The sequence below is a fragment of the Opisthocomus hoazin genome, chromosome 1, assembly GCF_030867145.1.
Source record: "Opisthocomus hoazin isolate bOpiHoa1 chromosome 1, bOpiHoa1.hap1, whole genome shotgun sequence".
Lineage (NCBI taxonomy): Eukaryota > Metazoa > Chordata > Aves > Opisthocomiformes > Opisthocomidae > Opisthocomus > Opisthocomus hoazin.
The window spans coordinates 146,094,352-146,116,815 of record NC_134414.1 but is presented as its reverse complement, the minus strand read 5'-3'; the positions used below and the strand labels follow the sequence as shown (position 1 = coordinate 146,116,815).

Sequence of the window (22,464 nt, the reverse complement as noted above, 5' to 3'; positions counted from 1 at the left end):
TCAAAGACGCACACGTTCAAGGTTTAGTGAATGAGATTGTTTTTCTTACCTTCACCCCCTTCCGTTTTATTCATCTAATTCATCTTTCATTTATTGCTGCTATGTGATAAGAGATAGTAGCGCTCCAGATGGGAATTCTTGACAGAACATCTGTAATGTATCTAGCTCGGCGTGATCCTGCTCCTTAGATGGTGCTATTGCTAAATCTCTATATAATGATCTAAAGCAGAATTGGTGCGAATTGATTCACATGTCAATTAACATACATAAATTGAATCCAACTGTAACAGAGACACAAGTTGCTCAGGGAAGTTAGCTTCAGACCACTACTATACATCAATTGACTAGAAACAATTGCTAGCATGGTCACCTTAATCTGAAGAAGCTTTCAGTGTTTGAATTCGCTTATATTCAGAGCATTAGGAGAAGGCTTTTTAGCCAAGCAAGTAAATGACTGTGTTTTTATCTGTAGAAAATACAGATTTCTTTTAAATTCTGTTTAACAGGAGGAAAAAGAATCAGGAGTCTTGTTTCATCACTGTTGGATTATGCTGTTCTCATTTTTTTTGTATTTTTGTTTATTGTGTGAAAGTTAACAGTAGTAAATGAACAGAAGATTCTTTTTTTTTTCCTTACTGAAATGTTATACTTAAACCATTTTGCCTTCCCTTCGCAAAGAGCTTGGAAGTTTTGTTAGTGTAGTCCATCATAAAATGGAGTCACCTTTCAGATTCTTCTTTATCTATGGCCAGATATAATTTCCGTCCTCTGTTTCAACTTTGAGCAAAGAAAGATTTTAGACTGGTACACGTGTAAATAGATAGGCTGTAGCCTGGTTGCTTAAGCTGTGTCCGTCTCAGTCATCCTTTGCATTTCTAGAGATACTAAGAAAAATAATGTCTGGCAGCTGTCCCAGCCACTATGTAAACAGCAGCTCATCACCACTGAATGCCTGTGTGCTGTGCTCTTCTCCTGCTTCAGTTTTCTTATTTAATTCTTTTCTCTCTGATTTCCCACCCCTCCCAGGGTTATGCCTGTTCATAAGTATAATTTCCTTTGTAATCCTTGACCAGTGAATTTGGGGTCATGCTTGTCACAAGCCCGTCAGCAACTTTTCCATCTGAGTTACAGGATGTGGCCTCAATAATGAGTCAGAAAAAGGGCACAATTTTCAGGACATGGTGGTGCCTATGAGATGGCAGTACAGGCCTAGCGTACGCTGAGCTGCCTCCTTGGGGTGGGAGGAGTTAAGGCATCAAAGGCAACAAATCCATGGGGCTAGAGAAAGGAATGTATCTGAATGGGAACAGATTTGGTCAGCAGAATGTGTCAAATAAGGGAAAATCACAGAATGGTTTAGGCTGGAAGGGACCTCATGGGATCATTTAGTCCAATCCCCCTGCTCAAGCAGGGTCAGCTGGAGCAGGTTGCCCAGGACCATGTCTGGTCAAGTTTTGAATATCTTGGCAGATATTCAAGCCTACTCCACAAACTTTCAGGGCAACCTCTTCCTGTGTTTGACTATCTTTGCAATATTTTTTTTCTTAAGTTCAGGTGGAATTTTATATGTTTTAATTTGTCTCCTTTGCCTCTTGTCCTGCCAGTGAGCACTACTGAAAAGAGTCTGATTCCCTTGTCTTTGTTATTTCCATCAGATATTTGTACACATTGATAAGATTCCCCCTGAGCTTTTTCTTCTCCAGGCTGAACAGTCCCAGCTCAGCCTCTCCTCATACAGAAAATGCTCTAGTGCCTTGAATATCTCTCTGACTCTTCACGGAGAGAAGTCCCTTCAGAGGGGTTGCAAAAGATGGTACAGATGGTCTCCATTCTCTTCTCTCAGAAAAGGAAGCGGCAGAGAGGTAGTGGATGGAAACTGAGTTCTACTCCATGTCTAGTGTATATTGCCATTGAGAAAGGCCGCCTGCTGCTTTCTGTAACAAGAAAGCAGATGCAGGGTTTACTGAGGCCTGGCTATAGTCTTAATCTGTATGTAGCTAGAAGGAGCTACTGTGACAACCTGGTTTGGCGTGCCCTGTATAGTACAGCCCAGTGTAACATGAGAGATATTCACCAAATGAAATTTCAGGCTGAAACATCCTAAACACTCTGGAAGGAGAGCTCCTGAAAGAACATGCCGACTTTGGAAAATACCAAGCAAATCTCCCCAACACACACTCTCCCTATCAGAATACTGTATCTCACTGTATGCTTCTCCACAGCATGAGGATGACCAAAGACGGTTCACTGTGAATCAGCTGTTAGAAGACACTTGTGCCTGGAGACTGACTCGGTAAGAACACTGGAATTTAACAGGATGTCTGTCTGTATTTGTTCATATTTGTAATGAGCCTCCTGGCCCCAAAGGATGCTTACAAGACCTACTGGGGTCAGGAATGATACTGAAGAGAAGGAAAATTGTTTCAATGTTCTAGACTGTTATTTGCAGACCTTATTGCTTAGCAAGACTCAATAATCATGTGTAGATCTGTGTAATTTTTCCCTCTTCTCTCCCTTTTGTGTCATTGAAACTTTCATTAGAGTTTTCATGTTTCCCAAAGATTCCCAGGATTGAAGGAGTTATAATTTTCATGTGTTGCTTTTTGAGATTTTTTTAAGAGTAAATACTGTAAAAATTATAGACTTTCTCTGCATTATGCCTGTGTTTTCACAGTTGAGTGATGTTTTATTGCTTTTTTTTGTGTGTTTAAATGGAGGCTAGCTATGCCAACTTGGCAATCAAAGCGCTTCCGACTCTAAAGCTAACCTACCATGGACAAGCACTAAATGAGATAGATTCCTCATTCAGCTTTCATTACGTTCCGTTTCATGCGTTTAGATAAAGAAGCTGTTAACACTTTTTGTAATGTTTTTCATCAATGTGTTATGAAGTTCTTTGCCAAGAAAGGTAAATGCCACACCTGTCATTTAGCAGATGGAGGAAAACAGAGAGGTAGTGACTTGTTCTAGGTGAATATATGGTGCTTACTGAGGACCCATATGGCTTCCTAGGAGCATGGCCTGAATTTCCATTTCGCTCCTTGTTATAAAGAGATCAAACCAATCATACAGTCTGTACACACACTGCTTATTGCCTGTTGTATTGCTTGTGATATAAAGAGTGTGGCCTGCAAAGAAACTTTTCAGAGGGGTTATATGATAAAGGATGTTGATCTGTATATCAACTATAGTCTGCAAAATTTCCTCAGGTACTGTAGGGCAATGAATAACTGATAGCATGGGCAATAAATACTTCCTTTCTTCAACCACAAGTTCAGTAAATATTGAAAAAGTAAAAGCTTGAATTATGTTTGTCACGCTTTCCTGCTTGACCCATGGATTGTTGATGGGTAGGAGTAGTCATTTTCCAGCTATGATGAACCAGAAGGATCTGTGGTTCAGGCCCTGTGCTCTCAATTGCATTTCTAACTTATCTGAGAAAAAAAGGGGTAATAGCTAAGTGGTGAAAGTTTGTTGTCCATAATGTGCACAGGAGCTGCCTGTGATGATTTGCAGAAGGATTTCACAGTGCTGAGTTGAGTGTGCGATAGAGTGGCAGATGAAATTTTGAGAAGATAAATGTAGATGGGAGTAAACGATCTGAAATTCACGTATGAAATCATAGGTTCTGACTTGACTTTTAGCATCAGGAGTGAGTTCTTGGGATTATAATAAATAGTTCTGAATGTCAACTTTGTGCACAGCAGCTGCAAAAAAAAAGATAAAACAAAAAAATGTTGGTTCTTATTATGAAGGAAATGAAAAACTAAAACCCAATACTATGCCACAATATCAGTGTAAGTTGTTCATTTATCTTGAATGTGGCCAGCAGCTCTGCTTCTCCTATTTCAAATATGATGTAATAGAACTTGAAAAAGTGAAGAGAAGTGTAGCAAGGATGCTCAGAGGAAGGAAATGCCTTCCATATGAGAAAAAAATAAGTAATAATATTCTTCATCCTGATGAAGAGATAATAGAATATGGGTATTTTATAGGTGACAAGTCTGTCAAATTGAGAAGCGCAGAGAATGTCTGCGGAAAAGGATCATTTACTCTGTCTTCCAATGCAGGATAAAGGGAGCGTGAAGTGAAAATAGCGGATTCAAAACAGACAAGAGTAGGTGTTCATTTGTATAAGGCCCAGTTTACCCAGGACTGTGTCCAGATGGTTTCTGAGTATCTCCAAGAAGGGAGATTCCAGAGCCTCTCTGGGCAACTTGTGCCAGTGCTCAGTCACACTCAGTACCTCCTGTGTTTCAGTTTGTGCCTGTTGCGTCTTGTCCTGTCACCACTAAAGAGAGCCTGGTTCCATTGTCTTTGCACCCTTCCTTCAGGTGTTTGTATACATCAAGATCTCCCCTGAGCTTTCTCTTCTCTAGGCTAAACAATCCCAGCTCTCAGTCTTTCCCTATAGGAGAGGTGCTCCAGTCCTTTTGTCATCTTAGTGGCCCTTTGTTGGACTCTTTCCAGTACATCCATGTTTCTCTGTACAAGACCCATATGAGGAGCCCAGAACTGGACACAATACTCCAGGTGTGGCCTCACCCCTTCTGAGTGAGGAGGGAAGGATCACCTCTCTCAACCTGCTGGTAATACTCCTCCTAATGCAACCTAGGATACCACTAGCCACCTTTAGCCTTTTTTGCTGCAAGGGCACATTGCTAGTTCATGTTCAGCTTCCTGTCCATGAGGACTGCCAGGTCCTTTTCTGCTTCTTTTTTCTGAACTTCATGAAGCTTCTGTCAGCCCATTTCTCCAGCCTGTCGATGTTCCTCTGGATGGTAGTATGACCCTTTGATGTATCAGCTGCTCTTCCTAGTTTTGTGTCATCAGCAAACTTGCTGAGGGTACACTCTGCTCAATCATTCAGATCATTAAGGAAGATGTTAAACTGTACTGGACCCAGGACTGACCCCTTGTCGTGTTAAAGGAGGGGTAAAGGGGAGTCTGATAAGAGGCAAAAGGAGAGCCCTCCCATTGAGTCACGAGGTTCAGAGAAGACCCCCTTACGTTCTAAACTCTCTCTCAGAAGAGAGTCTAGGTGCAGCTGGATCAACTCCTAGTCCCAGACTTGGGCAACAGTTTATGTCTAAAGGGTTAAGCGTGTAGCCACTTATCAGATTCAACTTGCCTGTCAGAGCCCCTCCAAGGTCTTTCACTGAAACAGTTTTGCAAAGTTGAAACAATAGGTAATTTATTCAAGCGACACGTATCACAGATTCAGGATTGCCATTGATAAATGCACTGTCTACAAAAGTTGAGCTCAAAGTAATAGTTTAATGCTTTAGTTAACAATGTGTTCCCGGTGATATGTCTGACAAAGTCAGAGGCGCAACTCTTACCAAAAAGGCGTCCGTTCTTGGAGGGGGAAGAGAGGTTCAGGCTCATCAACCCATCCGTCAGATAAAGTTCTTACTTGGCTCCTCCTCCCAAAGAAAGTTTTCGAGTGCCAATTTTTATATGTTTGGAAAATATTTTTGCGAGGTGGGACTGAGTCAATTACTATGTGTCGATTGGCTCTTGGCATGGAATGTCGTGTTGTCAGAAGTGGGACTCCACAGTCTGACACACCTTCGGAGCGGGCATCTTGGTATGCGCATCGGGGGGCCATCTGTGCTTTATCCGAAGCAACCTCTGGCTGCGCAGCCCTCCACGGCGCCCCACAGATCACTTGGTTTACAGTGATAGGCTATCCCCCCCTTACTTTTGTCTGATAAGATAAGCACCAGTTAATTACTGCCTTTGTTAGCTCTTCGGCTCTTGACACCTCGGTTGAGAGACGCCTCGGTCAGAGTTTGTCTTTCGTCTTGCATTTGACAAGTCCAGCAAGGCCATCGATTACACCCCTGGGGTACCCTGCTAGTTACCAGCCTTGACTAGACATTGTGCCACTGATCACCACCCTCTGGGCCCAGCCATTCAGCCAGTTTTCAATTCACCTCAGTGTCTGGTCATTCAGCCCATAGTTTATTAGCTTCTCTGTGAGGCTGTTACGGGTGACAGTGTCAAAAACCTATGATTTCATCATGGAAGGTTATCAGGTTGGTCAAGCGCAACTTTCCCTTGGTGAATCCATTCAGGCTACTCTCTATCACCTTGTTCATGGGTCTGGAAATGGTTCTCGGGGTTGGTTGCTCCATCGCCATCCTAGGGTTCAAAGTGAGGCTGATCAGCCTGTAGTTCTCTGGGTCCTTCTTCCTGAAGATGAGAGTGACATTTGCTTTCCTCCAATCTTCAGGCACCTCTTCGAATCATCATATTTTTTCAAAGGTTGTCAAAAGTGGCCTCAGAATGAAGCTCTGTCAACATTCATGGGTGCATCCCATCAGGGCCTATGGACTTATGTATGTCCAGTTTAAGTATTCTCTAACCTGGTCCTCATCCACTTTCTAGTTCGTTTGAGGGACTGCTCGATGGAGGCCATGTCTATGAGACAGCACCAGACTAGACTCCTTGTGCATGTGTAGTCTTCCAGCATCGTGCTTAAGGCTTGCTCCAGGATATGCATTACATACCTTCCGTGTTACCATATGGAACTACTGCCATGGGAGTCATAGGGGGCATGGAGTAGGCTCCCAATTGGTGCTACGTAGGGTGCACAGCTGGTTCTGTCTAACTGTGGCTATTTCAAGTGCTGAGAACACAAGCCTGCATGCACTCAACTTAGGGATAAAAAAATCACTCCCTGCAGCAAACTTCTTTAGCAGTGTTCACATATTCTTTTTCCCCGTTAGAAGCAACTAGTTTGAGCTGAAAGCACTGGCGCAGTTATGTTCAGAAGGCACTTAGATTTGAAGTACCACCAAAATTAGGTGAGCCATACAGTGAAGAAAAGCCCTTATTCTTCTAAGCAGCGCCATGCTAGTATTTTTTTGTGAGTAGGCCAGTCAATAATTTCATATCAAGTCATAGCAGCTGTTTAATAACATAACATGCAGCAACATCTTTGTTCTTATTCTGCACTGGGCTATGTGTCTGTAACATGTTATAATTCCTCAATTCTTTAGCTAGGGCTGTAGTAGAGATGGAGTGGATGAACACAGTGGAATGGAGGTGGAGCAGTATGGGCTCAGCACAGACTGTGCAAATCTGCCGGGCACCTAGGAAGGCCAGCAGATTACTTTCCCATATTGCTGTGTCTTCACAGCTGTAAGTATTTAGATTAGCTAAATAAAATAATGCTTAGGGTTGTCTGCGTGTACTGTAGTTAAGTTTCTGATCGTAGCACACAAACATATATGGTTTAGAGAAAGTAGTGATTGAGATGCTCAGTCTGCTTAGATCCAGCAGAGAAGGAAAAAGCTGTTTGAACTGGCTTCAGATGAAGTAAAAAGAATGAACTGGAACCTTACTTCTGTAATAATCAAATTTGCTCTCACAGGCAAATGTGAACAAATAAAACTGGCAGCCTGTACATCACTTCATGCACTGATTTTCATAGCTTGTAAACCAAACACAATGTAAATCAATGAATGCTTCAGAAGAACTGCGGTCCATTGGTCCATAATCTCTGATGCTGAGGTGCTAGTAAGTATAGCACGATGGCTAGTCTCATCTATGCAGTTAGGCACAGCTTGCTTAGTCAGCATGGTGATAAACAGCATTTCAGAAAGGAAACCTCATGTTGCTCCACAGTAGGTGCTGCTGCCAGGAAAGTGAAAAATAAATGCTGTAAGTATATGCTGTATACCTGTTGTCTTCCTCCCATTTAGACCAGCTGGGATCCAAGACTGACTCTCTAATGTTGTTTGTACTTTAGTTTTCTTTTTTCTTTTCTTTTCAAAACTATTGTACTATATTGCCTTGCTAAAAGCTCCAAAAATTTTGTCAATGTCAAAGAAACACTGAATGTTCATGGGTTGCTTGGCATTGCCATATTTATACACAGCCACCCAGAGGGACCTGGACGAGCTTGAGAAGTGGGCCCATGTGAACCTCATGAGGTTCAACAAGGCCCAAGTGCAGGGGGCCCGACCCCACACCTGGGTCGGGGCAACCCCCTGGTATCGGTACAGGCTAGGGGTTGAAGGGATTGAGAGCAGCCCTGCTGAGAAGGAGTTGAGGCTACTGGTGGATGAAAATCTGGGCCTGAGCCGTTAATGTGTGATTGCAGCCCGGAGAGCCAACCGTATCCTGGGCTGCATCAAAAGGAGCATGACCAGCAGGTCGAGGGAGGTAACTCTGCCCCTCTACTCTGCTCTGGTGGACTGGGTTGAAGTGGGTCTAGAGGAGGGCCACAAAAATTGTCAGAGGGACGGGACAGCTCTCCTGTGAGAAAAGGCTGAAAGAGTTGGCGTTGTTTAGCCTGGAGAAGAGAAGGCTGCAGGGAGACCTTATAGTCTCAGTACTTAAAGGGCACTTTAAAAGAGGCTAGATTTAGAATGTATATTAGGAAGAAATTTTTCCCAAAGAGGGTGGTGAAACACTGAAATGGGTTACCCAGAGAGATGGTAGATGCCCCATCCCTGCAAATACTCAAGGTCAAACAGGATGGGACTCTGAGCAACCTGGTCTAGATGAAGATGTCCCTGCTCATTGCAGGGATGGGGTTGGACTAGATGGCCTTTAAAGGTCCCTTCCAATGATTGTATGTACAAATATGAAATAAGTCTGTGTGATAACATACAGTTATTAGTCATCTAGCAGTCAAAGATTCGGGATAGCGTTAGCAGAGGTATTTTGATCATAGTTACAAGTTTCTGGATTTGTTTCCTATTAGTTATGTGAAATTATGGCTGTCATACAAAAAGTTCTCTAGGGTAGAATGAACTGCTGGAAAATATGCTAGTTTTTTAAACTAGTATTATAACTTACAAAATTATTCTGAAACCTGAATTTAGGCTAAGCATGCTAATAAACGTGCATCAAAGTAACAAGGCAAGCTCATACATCCAGAACTACTTTTGGGCAGGGTAATGCTATGAAGATGATGTTATGCCTGGAGACTTGGTCAAAGCAGAGCGACGACTGGTATTAGCTGCAATGCAGCAGGATTACAGGAGGAACTGCCAGACAGCTACTCAACACACAAACTGCCTGGCTAGATAAGGCTAGTGCAGATCGGAAAGAAAAAGCTGTAAAGGCAAAACTGTCTGTGGGAGGAGGTGAATAGTAGGCATTTACAGGGAAACGCACTCCTGTATTAGCACAGGGAAAGCTGCCTAATGTTTCTCTATTCTGTATGATGATTTCAGTGCAATAACCCTCTTTTGTTCTCTTGCTATACAATATATATAAGGAAAGTCTAACCACGTACCATGAAACCTGTACATTGGACCATAGTTGCAACTCTAATCTCTGACTGCTCAGTTAACCAGCTAAGATGCATGAGGACACACACAATTTCTCTGTGAGCAATAGTCCGTTTGCTCTGAAGCAATCAAAACACTTTGGTGACTTTCAGCTACCAGACTGCAATGGGGGGGGGTGAGTTCCTTCTAAGCCTTTTGAAGAGAGAGAACCCTAATAAATAGGGTCAGTGGGAAATAGAAGAGGGAAAAAAAAGTCAAGGATAAAGTGATAGAGTAAAACAAACACTGAAGAAAGGATATAAATTGAAATCTCCACTTTTCCATAAAAGCACGTGCAAACCTAACTACCACTGAGGACCATCAAGGCAGTAATGTGTCCATTTTACCAGTCAGTAGGCTAAGCAGGGTGTGGAAGTGGGAATTAAGGTTTCTGTACCCTTTCTGAAGATTTGACCCTACAGAGGAGGCTGTTAAAGGAAAAGGAAGGTGTATTCCTGGGTGTAACAATCTTAGCTGTGGTTTCATGGGCACCTTTTTGATTTGTTCCAGCTGACAAATAAATGATGACTAGAATTTCACTGTGCTTGAAACACCGAAAATTACACAAATGCTTCTCAAAAGCAACTCTGATTCTGGTTATGTGTTGGGGGTAGCACTTGGAGCCTGTTCTAAAATGGTGAGGTTTACAGCTGAAGCATCAGTCCTAGAGTTGGGTGCAGAGAGGTGTATACTCCTGTTCATAATCGTTAAATAATCCAGTGAAGCTTTGCTAAGGCACAGCAATTTGCATGTAAAAACTTTGTGGTACCTTCTGTAGCATGACAAAGGCATGGGACCGCAGAGTGGTATATGGCGATCTACAGAAATAAAACAACTGCACAGCTTAGGTAATAGTGTAGAAAAGATAGTTGCTGAAACAGTTTGAGCATGTAAACTTGAGAACTGTAAGCAAATAAAGTTTCATGAATTATGTAGCAACGGTGTTCCTTCTTATAATATAATTTTATACTTGTGACTTCGTATGGACTTTTGAAATGTGGAGCTTTTGCGGATGTTTTGCTTGATTCTCTGCAGCTTTAGTCTATGAAGTATTTGAGAAGGAAGGTGTTGTAGCATGTACTTAAGTCCATCCTTCTTCAGGGTAACATTTAAGCACTTGCTCAACCTTAAAGAGTAAAATAAATGGGATATGGAGTTCAATAAACACTGAAATAGCAAATCACTTACTGGAGTTCTTTCACTTGGGAAGCGTGTATCCTCCACGTATAAATAGAGGATTTTTACATCTATGGTTTGTGCCAAATGACTACCAAAGAAACATGGAGATCCAGGCTCAATTACGTGACATCTATATAAGCACTTATCCTTCTTTTATAACAGAATAAAATCACTGTCAATTAAAATATCCCCAATAGATAGAATGTGGGGGGGAAAAGTGTAAACCTGTTCTCTTTATCCAGTTGTTACTAACATGTTTTCTTTTTTCTAATTTTCAGGCAAAACCTTGTTTCAGTTATTATGAAATACAGAGGTGAAGTGGAATATCTATTGCAAAATGAGGTATTTGTTCTCAGTTTGTTATACCAGAAAAGCATAAACTTCTACATAAAAGGTATCTAATTATTAGTCCTTCTAAATGCTATTAAGGAAGAGTTTTACTTAAGGCTGTTTAACCTGACTTTGAAAGGATATAAATTATCTGACTAAAACTTGACTTGAGATTAGGAAGAAAGTGCTACAAATTTAAAATATCAAAGGTGACTGTTTCTAAGTGTCAAAGAACCTGTAAATAAAAACAGGATTGCTTGGGTTGGCAGTAGAATATTTGGAATTAGTAGAGGTATAATACTCTACATATATCTTCAAAATTTGTCCCCAATTTTGCAAACCCATAAGCCAAATGTTTACATATTTAGGGTATGTATTCAAGCATGCAATAGTTTGCAGGATTAGGTTTAGGCAGCAAAACTCTTAAGAGCTTTTATATTAATGTGTTGTGGGCTGCCAACTGAATGCTACATGCTTGAAGGAAAAATTTCGTAGGAAATTTTCTCTGATAACTAATGTTTTAAGGACAAATGACTGAAGGACAAATACATATTTGAATGATAGCTTGGAAGAAACCAAATGGCTATTTGATCTGAGGTTCAGGTTGTCATGATAGCTGACTGTAGGGTTTGGTGGAACTGGAAAGAAAACAAAGGACGTTAGAAAAATCAAAGAATACTGATGTAGCGTGGAAATATTCCAGCGCATCCTTCCAGAGTTGTAACTCATTATGATAAAATATGGATTTCTTTGAAATATATGTTAAAACATAAAATTCTTATTTTGTTTCAGAAATCTGTCACCTGTATTCAAGCCCAGATTTTAATCTTTCTGGATATTCTTGATCCATGGGTATTTGTATTTTAAATAGAAAACATACATATATGGATGTGTATGTGTACACATATACACACATATATATGAATGAACATGTACACAAATACATAAATATATGTATCAATACATAATAAATATATGTAGATAAAAGTATTCTACATTTTTGTGTAAATATTTGACACTTTTCTTTTGCAGAATGCATAAAAATTTTAAAACTGTGCCTAGCTACAAAGTAAATCTCTGGTTTTGATACTGTGTAGGTATTCACCGTACTTTCCCTTGGAAGCAACTTCTCAAAGGGCACTATGCAGTGTATAAAATGTAGTGCAGTCATAACCATTGGGAAAACCGAGGTCCCCAAACTCAGATGTGCTTATATACTTCTTGACTGAAGTAGACCCATCAGTGTACTTACTTACATTCACGTGAATTTTAGGACCTAAAACAAGAAGCTTCTAAATTCAAAGAAAGCTGTAATCTCACCATTAATGAGGCATTACAGTTCACCCTCTGCAACTGAAGTTCTGTAGATATTTCTCAGACCTATAATGAAGCACTCCTAGATTTGTTTTTGTAAAAGATTTTTACCTTGAGTAAGCAATTACTTGAGATCATTAGATGAAGGGAAGACAGGAGATTTTTCAAATATTCATGCTGTGCAACAAATATGCATGTGTTACACTAAATTTCTCCATAGTCTATTTTTTTTAACAAGGTTTTGTCTACACAGGGACACACAATAGAGTTCATATGAGTGAGTTAGGAGAACAGGTTGGCAAGTTAATGACATAGTTCAGATCACTATGCAGATGTTTTGATTCAGAGGCATCACAGTGTATGGAGCTTTTTCAAACCTATAATAATTAAAACTAGTGTTACTGCTTTGCTTTAAGTGGCTTGAAAAATTGTGGAGCTGTAATGTAAGAAATTACAGTCATAAATATATAGTGAAGAAAGCAAAAAATTAGAACCCTTGATTTCTTCTTTGAGCCTTGTTTGCTCATTAGATTAGATTCCTTTAAGACAATTGAAAATTGGGATCTTTAACTGCTGCCTGTCCCAAGGTTACATGTGAATACTTGTGTTGATTTTCAGAGCCATCACTCATACCACTGAGAGGGTTGTTGCCTTTCTGATACACCACAGTCCATCCTTAGCACACTCTGAACTTTAAGCTACTGGGAGTTACATATACTAAATTAAGTACACATATACCTGCTTATATTCTGTACTCAGGTGGAACTTCCTTAAGCATTCAGTTTTAATCAGACAGATCTTGAGATTCTTTTGCACATTTATTTACCTACTTCCAAATTTACTTGTTCAAGAATGTCTGTTAAAAAGCCCTGGAGATACCAATACCTTTGACTTACATGACAAGCTCACTATTGCTATTATTAGTAATGATCAATAAATGGAAAATTCATTTTATGATGGATAATGCCTCTATAAAATGAAAAAAAAAAGTTTAGGATATTTGGCACAAGGTGGGGATGGGATTGGTGTTGTTGGGGTTGAAATGTAAAGTTCCCAGAGAGTGTGTGCAGTCAGACAAGTAACCATCTTGATTGTCCTGGTAATCACTTGACATGCACTTCATTTTTAAATCTATTCAGAAAATACTATTAATGTAGAGAGAAAAAAATGTAGATTTTGAATACAGAGTCTAGAAGTTCTAGAATGAAGTAGCATTTTTTTATCCTATAAATACTTTAAACACCAAAATATCTTTCAAAGGTTCTGCTGATATTTAAATATGTAGAGGGGAAAAAAATATACACAGGATGTTGACTACAACGCTTTTGAACTTTCAGAACATGTGAAGCTTCTGTAAAGAAAGAATGTCTTCCCTTTTTTGAGACAAAAACCGATGTCATACGTCTACATATGGCAAATGAGAACTCTTTATGTGATAATATCCAAAAAGACAAATAGTATAAAGGACATCATTCATAGTATACAGCGTTACACAGTTTTTTATATGCTTACTGTCCTCGATCTGCAATACACTTCTTAGAAGTAGCTACCATGTAAACAATTTCTATGGTTTCTAATTGCCCAGTGACAGGACAAGGGGTAATGGGCACAAACTGAGGCACAGGAAGTTCCGTCTGAACATGAGGAGGAACTTCTTCTCTCTGAGGGTGACGGAGCACTGGAACAGGCTGCCCAGGGAGGTTGTGGAGTCTCCTTCTCTGGAGATATTCAAGACCCGCCTGGACAAGGTCCTGTGCAGCCTGCTGTAGGTGACCCTGCTTTGGCGGGGGGGTTGGACTAGATGACCCACAGAGGTCCCTTCCAACCCCTATTATTCTGTGATTCTGTGATTCTGTGGTATAGTAGCTTCTGTAAAATATTAAGTACTTTGTTAATTTATCCCCAAATGGAATAGTATATTATACAGAAATGGATACATTCCTCAAGATACCCAGCTCTCTTTGCGGAACAGCATATATATGTACGTACAAAAATATTTTAACTGTTGGGTTTGGGTTTTTTTCCTGTCCAGCAGTGTAGCTGTTTCTCTACTCAAGGATTAGTCTTGTGTATGTCTGTTGTTCATGTATAGCTCAGAAATTGCCCAGCTTGCATGTATCTTTATAGATATAAAAATGCCTTGTTCTAATAATTCATATCCACTTGTGAAGAAGAAAAATGCTAAATTAAAATGTGTTTAAATTAAATGCTAAATTATAATACAGATTCATTTTTAATTACAAACTATATATAGTAATTTAAAAATTATATGCGTGTGTGTATAAATGCATTTCTTCAACAACTGCACAGTAAACCAGCATGTATAACGCTTTGGTTTTTTCAATGTTATGTATACATGGTAACAAAACCATGCCATTTTTACAGGTTTCTACTTCTGCTGGCAAAATGTATGTGCATAGAGAGTAAATCCTGCAAGAGTTCAAGTTAAAAATCTAAGTGGTAGGAAAGAAATATGAAAGAAGCGAAATGCATTCCTTGTAAACTGGCAGAAGGGTGAATCAACTGCAGGCCAAAGGAAGGTCTAAAGCTCTCAAGAGATCACAGTCAGCCATAGTTGTTTTTCTCTCCAGAACATCTAGTATGAAAAGGTGTGGCTGTCTTTAATTATTAAAAAAACACCGATAACTTATATTTAAAAGAATTTAGACCACCAAATATTTGAGGATTTTTTTTAATAATTCATTCCTGCTTTAGTTCTGCTCCAGAAAGGTAATGTGGAATTAGTAACCTCAATATATTTTAATATTTATTTGTATTAATGAGTCAGTAACTGTCTCAGTACAGTCTGGATATAGACCTTAAGCTTGAAAATAGAAAGTTCATCTTGGTTTAGTTCTACTTTTTGAGGCAAGAAATGGGTGAGTTAGAGAAATGGTTTTATCAGTACATAAACTTGCCATGGCACGCTAAAGGGAATGTTTATCGGTACAGAAACATGGAGAATATTTATAGGAGAGCTTCTCCTTGTTCAGAGAATGTATTTTAAGGTTTAATTAAGTGATATAACTATGCAAGAAACCCATGAAATGTTATTTATTTGTTTATTTTCCTGAATATAGAGTACTTGATAATTGAAGATTGCATTTTCCTTCCTTTGGGATCCAAATTTTTTTTTCTTGAATTCCCCAAAGTGTTTCGGAGATTATTTGTATAGTAATATTTAACAATATAAATTTATTATCAACAAGTTTTAATAGTTTGAACTATATATATATTTTGCAGAAAAGCTAGTTGTAGAAGTACTCAGCCCACAGGTGTCAGATTATGCAGCCTCCAACACAGTCACTACTTTTAGGAGGAACTTGGCTGTCTGTCAGCTTTCACAAAGATGAGTAGGCGACAATAGTGGGGATAAATTCATAGTAGCATAAAACCCTTAGAAAGTTAGTGAATCATTTGGGTACAGGTTTCCTCAGAAGCTTCTTTACAGTGCTACTGCGCTCATGAAGTTCAGACAAAGCAATGTTTTGCCTCAAAATCAGTCTTGGATACCGAATTTGTCCCAGTTTTCAACAACGCACATTTTGTGGAAGATAACTGGACTTCAACAAAAATTATGCTCTGCTTAGGAAGCTATTGGTCACTAGTGAATTCACCGTAGCCAGGCTGATGCATGGTGTGTTTGAATTTTGCATGAACAGATACGATTTTCTGCATAGTCACTGACATGAAGTTTATGGTAAGGTGTTTCTGATAAAAGGTATATGTCTACTGTTTGCCTTTTTTTTTCTTCTTTCTTTGCTATTAACAGCATAAAGTTGATAATGTGATTGAAGTAACAAAAGCAATCTGCAGTGTCCTCTGTTTTGTGGAAACCAGAGATATTACTGATGCAGTCAAGAAACTCCGCGCAGCGCCACTGCTGAAAGCACAGGTAAAAGATGCGAGCTGGCGTCCTATTTTTCTCTTTGAAACTGCAGCTTGAATGAGTGTCACTAATTTTCTGATTCATCAAGGCCATTCTACTGTCTTACTACATATTTTACCTCTGACAAGCATTAGGTAGAGGCATTATAAAAAAAGAAAACTGTTGACAGTGGAACAGCAGAGGACTTGTCCTGTGTTGAACTGTAACCAATATGCTCCTCTGGTTGGTCTTTCTTATTCCCATCAAACATACAAATCTCTGCTTTGGCACATCACCTATTTAACAAATCGCGTGATTTCAAAGCATTCAGTTTTCATATATTTAGCCTGGGTTGTTAATAATAATAATAAAAAAATTCTTCTGTAAATGTCACTTAAATTATGAGTTTTTCAGATAGAGAAGTCTCTGGTATTTATGCAGAGAAGGACCAGCATCACCTGGTCTTCATTTTAACTGGAATGTTCACTCTTAAAACACTGAAGAGGCTTTTCCAGGGGTTACTGTATAATTGTGAACTGGGTCTTTGGAGGGCAGTATCTGTTCTCAGTTTTGTTGTCAGCCGCTTTGTTATGACCTGAGGGACAAGTCACTATGACCTGATTTACAGAAATTCTGAGCACCCAAAAATGGTTTTGAAGTCAGCATCTTGGAAATACATGTGCTCAGCGAGTTTGAAAATCAAGCCATTAATCATCTGGATTTGGTCTCTTGTAACCTTAGCACATGCTAATTCTTTCCAATTCTAATGAAATTCCCTCTTCACACTTTTTTAAAAAATCTAAAAAGTTACTAAGGAATGCTGACTCTCTGAAGGTTGGCAAGTATTATTAGAGACCACGCTCCAAGAAACCACTAGCTCTAGGTTTTGTTTATTGTTGCTCAGAGCTGACCAGCTGATTCACTTAAGCGCCTTCTCTTCACAGAATCACAGAATGTTAGGGGTTGGAAGGGACCTCTGTGGGCCAGTCCAACCCCCCTGCCAGAGTAGGGTCACCTACAGCAGGCTGCACAGGACCTTGTCCAGGTGGGTCTTGAATATCTCCAGAGAAGGAGACTCCACAACCTCCCTAGGCAGCCTGTTCCAGGGCTCCGTCACCCTCAGAGAGAAGAAGTTCTTCCTCATGTTCAGACGGAACTTCCTCTGCTTCAGTTTGTGCCCATTGCCCCTTGTCCTGTCACTGGGCACCACTGAAAAGAGTCTGGCCCCACCCTCCTGACACCCACCTTTGAGATATTTGTAAGCATTTATAAGGTCCCCTCTCAGCCTTCTCTTCTTCAGGCTAAACAAGCCCAGCTCCCTCAGCCTCTCCTCGTAGGAGAGATGCTCCAGTCCCGTCACTGTCCTCGTAGCCCTCCACTGGACTCTCTCTAGTAGCTCCTCATCTTTCTTGAACTGGGGAGGCCAGAACTGGACACAGTACTCCAGATGGGGCCTCACTAGGGCAGTGTAGAGGGGAAGGAAACCTCCCTCGACCTACTGGCCACACTCCTCTTGATGCACCCCAGGATGCCATTGGCCTTCTTGGCAGCCAGGGCACACTGCTGGCTCATGGTCAGCCTATCGTCCACCAGCACTCCCAGGTCCCTCTCCACAGAGCTGCACTCCAGCAGGTCTGCCCCAAGCCTGTACTGGTGCATGAGGTTGTTCCTCCCCAGGTGCAGGACCCTGCCCTTGCCCTTGTTGAACCTCATCAGGTTCCTGTCTGCCTAACTTTCCAGCCTGTCCAGGTCTCGCTGAATGGCAGCACAGCCTTCCGGTGTATCCACCACTCCTCCCAGTTCTGTGTCATCAGCAAACTTGCTGAGGGTACACTCTAACTCTTCATCCAGGTCACTGATGAAGAAGTTAAACAAGACTGGGCCCAGTACTGACCCCTGAGGGACACCACTAGTTACCAGCCTCCAACTAGACTCAGCGCTGCTGATGACAGCCCTCTGAGTTTGGCCATTCAGCCAGTTCTCAATCCACCTCACCGACCACTCATCCAGCCCACACCTCCTGAGCTTCCCTAGGAGGATGTTATGGGAGACAGTGTCGAAAGCCTTGCTGAAGTCGAGGTAGACAACATCCACGGCTCTCCCCTTATCTACCCAGCCAGTCATGCCATTCTAGAAAGCTGTCAGATTGGTCAAGCATGATTTCCTCTTGGTGAATCCATGCTGACTACTCTTGGTCACCTTCTTTTCGTCCACTTGCTTGATGATGACCTCCAGGATGAGTTGCTCCATCATCTTTCCCGGGATGGAGCTGAGGCTGACCGGCCTGTAGTTCCCTGGGTCCTCCTTCTTGCCCTTTTTGAAGAGTGGAGTGACATTGCCCTTTCTCCAGTCCTTGGGCACCTCTCCTGTCCTCCAGGACCTCTCAAAGATGATGGAGAGTGGCTGAACAATGACATCCACCAGCTCCCTCAGCACTTGTGGGTGCATTCCATTGGGGCCCATGGATTTGTGGGTGTCCAGATTGCTTAAGCAATCTTCCTTCTTGTCTAGGTCGTGACTCACTGGAAATCTTGTTTCTATAGCATCCTAAATTTTTTCCTGTCCACTTCAGCATCAGTTATTAGAAGTCACTATTCTGGGCAAATTCTGGAATAAATGGGCCTGTGACAGCACATGTTTTATGTGGCTTGTTATTTATTTAAACATGAATAAGAATATCTCCATTTAAAAAAATGTTCTCCACGTGTATTAGAGGGCAAATGCAGTAGACAAAGAGATAAAAAGAAGTAACAAGGGATTTGCAGGATCTGCTTTTCTGTTAAACCCCAGGCTATCCTGACAGGTGTCAGGCAGATCAGTGTCTTCCCCTTGAGAAAAGTATTTTGTCAACTCAGAATCTTTCTGAAGAGTTAAAGAGCTTGATCTAGTAAAAAGGTAGAGAGGACAGTAGCAGAACATGTTCTACTTTAGAAAGGAGTTAGAGCAGAAGAAATGTATTAGGACTAGTTTGTTAATAATTTCTTCTGGAGTTAAGAGAAATTTAGTGTATTTTCTTTTTAAGTGTTCAGGTCAACTCTGTGAACCCAATGTGTGAACTGCTCCCTATGACTGGCTTATATTTATTGAGTATCCCTGAGTCCCTTTTCAGTCCCATCCTCACTGAACTCCAGCAGACACACAGATATAGTAGTCAAAGAGAGAGATCAGTTCTTGTTAGTGTGGCCTGTTCTGAGCGATCAGAAAACCCCACGTGATGTGCCATGAAGAATAAGATAATGAGATAAAACCCGAAGAGTACAGGTCATCCTTTTCAAGTCTAAGGTTTCTGTTGAAGTTCACATTTACTACTACTTCTCTTCTAAGTCACTGTCATGCCAATACTGTTTTTATTTTAGAGGTGAATTGATTGTTACTAGGCAAATAATTGAATTATGAGCTGATCTATCCTGTTGTAGAAACAAACAAATAAAAACCCAACCCAACCAACCAAAAAACCCTGCTCCAAGTGTTCCCAGTTTGCCATTGCTCATTCTCCAGCCTGTCTCGAATTTCCAGCTCCGCTGTATAGACAATCTCAAATATAGACATGTTCTGCTGAATCAGCTTCCATGTACTTCCTTGCACAAAGGGAGTACTACACTTTCTTTTTACTATTTTATCCATTTAAATTATAAGCTCTTCAGAGCAAGGAATGCTTCTCTTCATCTATATCTACATTCTCCAGCACAGTAGAGTGCGGGTCCTGGCTGTAATCTCCAGAGGCCAAAAATGGTAAGTGGTGGTGGTAATGATGATAATGATGGTGTTTGCTCATATGTAATGAGTGAAATGAGACTGTTCCTGACTACTCTCTTCTGAATGTTAAAAAGAATCTGTCCTGATTGAATATTTTATAACTAGTCTTAAAATATTTTTCTGTCCTATTATTCACATAAGAAGCTGCTTGTCTCCATATTTCTCTTGGAGAATACTGACTGAGTTACTCATTTTTTAAAGTTATTGAGGTTTTGTTCCCTTAACATTTCCTTTCAGGTTTGGTTAGCTGAACTAGTTGTCTGTCCGTTGAAGCCTTGCTGTAAAGGCTGTCTGTGACCTTGACTGACACCCCTCTCCTCCTTACTCCCTCCTTGGTGAAGCAGACCTGACTAACAACTGACTTCAAACAAGCAGGGAGGAAAAAAAACAAAGTCAAACTGTTCCTGCACCAGCAAACACTATTGCTGCTGCTTGCTTTTTGCTCCTTTGAGAAATAAGTGCTAGGACAGTCAATCAGACTTCAGCAATCTAGAAAAAGTTCAGTTTTGATTTTATGAAGAGCTTCATCTTTCTCAGCGGCAACTGAACTATAGATGTGATAAAAGCAGTAAAATATATTTCTGCATGTTCTGTAACTCGAACGCTGTTCCATTTTATGAAGATAGAGATTACACATTATACGCAACTACCCCATGTATAGAATAGTATATAAATATAACAGATCAGATTTTATCTCATTTATCAATATTTATACAGAAGAAATGGACCAGCTCTACTGTCTGTTTCAACATATGTAGCCAAAATTAGTACTCAGCATTTGGATGTTTTGTGGAGTACCACCTCTTCCAAGCCTTTTTCGAGTTAGACTGAAGTTTAGGGGCATTTTATATGAATTCTGGGTACCGACAAAACGATGAAATCCTCCAATATTAGCATAGCTTGTCAGTCTTCTTGAATTGTTTCTATTACGTTCATCAGCATAGTACCGCGAAGACTTTTTGTTAGGTAGAAGACAGGTTTTTTTCAGATAAGCAGGTAACTTGCACCACAACTAAAGTGGTATTTTTGAGGCTACCTGTTACATCTCAAGTGCTGCAGCTTTACACATTGGGTAAGGGAGAAATACCAGCAAAAACAAAAGTTCTAACTGCCTTTTGACCGTGGCTTCTTGATGCTTTAGTGTAATATATGGTTTGGTGTTATGTGGAATACCTTTTAACGCATCCATTTGGCAAGCTCCATGTGCACATAATGCCTCAAGGAAACTACAGCTTACTCCTTCCAGTGTAAATTATAGAGTGCCAGTATATGTTTATGTATACATATCTGTATGTGTGTGCTTGCATACTTTAAAAAAAAATCTCAATATGCATCTATTTAATTCTGGTTTTATGAAAAAAAGAAAAACAAAGAAACTTACTTCCAGTCTTCTGTGTCTGATTGAACTGCACTTATTACCTTCTTACTGCCTCCTCATTGCCAGTACTGTGCATTCGTGTACCGTGGTTAAGAGATTATGAAAGCAACTGGCACCAGTGATAACTTCTTCTTAACTGATTGAGTCTCTCTATAAGCAGGATTCATTCAGTCTCTAACCAACCTAACCCTGGGATTTTAAAATCTGTTCAGGAGAAGCTCTGGGCCTGCTGCACAATTATTGTTTTTCAACTTTTTTTTTTTTTTTTTCCTCTTCCTTTCTTACGGCAGCTCACAAAAAGTCCTAGGAGATCAAATCCTGCCAGCACAGGCACTAATCCGCTATACATTAAATGGGCTATACTATGTTGAAATTGTAACCGCTGTTCCAAAAGTTTGTTTACTTTCCAAAATTTGAGAGAATTGAACAAAGGTCTCTGTGTTCTCGTTTGTCTCACTGCATTATAAAGATTGTGAAAACCTATTTCTCAGCCTGGTAGTTGCTTTTGTCCCCTCGAGTAAGCGTTTGACTTCTATTCACGTTTACCAGACAAATGCTGGCAGCTGTAAGCTGGATACCAGAGGGAGAATGTACATCCAGCATTGTACTACTTATGTCACTTCTGCATGCATAGTAATTTTAAAGGAGCATCTTGTTGAATACCTATGTACTAAACCAAAGCATTCTCAACTCGCTCTAAAGGGATTAGTGGCTGTAAAGGACAGTATACCTTTCAGGGATGTCGGTGCAAACAGAGTGCAAGCCACGGGCAATGCTGAAACACAGAATTAATGTGCTGGTCTCACTGGTCAAGAGTTGCACCTCAGTAACTTATTTCTATGTCACCTTGGCAAATGCGAGTGTGATGTCCGAGCCAGATGAAGACGGGGCAGACTGAGCAGCTGGCGTGGGAAGCCGGACGCCCACACTTGTTATGAGCCGAGGTTGGGTCCCGCCTGCAGCCCCGGGGCTCTGGGTGCTGCCCATCCTGCCGGGAGACGCGCTGAGCTACCTGCCATGATGGCAGTTTTTCCTGTGCAGATGGGGAGGCACAGGCAGTGTAGCAATATTTAATTTTGTCCAGTGTCTGAGAAGCCTAGAGTGGGGTCTGATTGGCGGCAGTTATTGTACTTGGGGATTTAACAGAACAGCTTTTTTTAAAAAAGTAAATATTTTAATTAGGCTGGTCAGCTCAGTCTAAATAACTGGTCTGTTCTTTCAGCGGTCATAAAATGAAAAGCCTTTGAAAAGCATACCTATTTTTTCCAATTTTGTACAAGAATGTAGGTGAAACGTGGGCCACTTGAGTGGAAACTTAGTGCTCCTCAGCTTTCAAAGGATGCTGAGGC

General features: G+C 40.6%; 1 protein-coding gene across 3 annotated transcripts in view; it reads left to right on the top strand.

Moving 5' to 3' along the window:
• Positions 1–22,464, top strand: part of PIK3C2G (phosphatidylinositol-4-phosphate 3-kinase catalytic subunit type 2 gamma) — a 310,696-nt gene that overhangs the window by 123,280 nt on the left and 164,952 nt on the right. For all 3 annotated transcript variants that reach the window (XM_075440297.1, XM_075440305.1, XM_075440313.1), the window contains 3 exons: positions 2,223–2,293; positions 10,748–10,811; positions 15,886–16,008. In XM_075440297.1, coding sequence (XP_075296412.1) covers positions 2,223–2,293; positions 10,748–10,811; positions 15,886–16,008 — 258 coding nt within the window. The remainder of the gene's footprint in view (positions 1–2,222; positions 2,294–10,747; positions 10,812–15,885; positions 16,009–22,464) is intronic.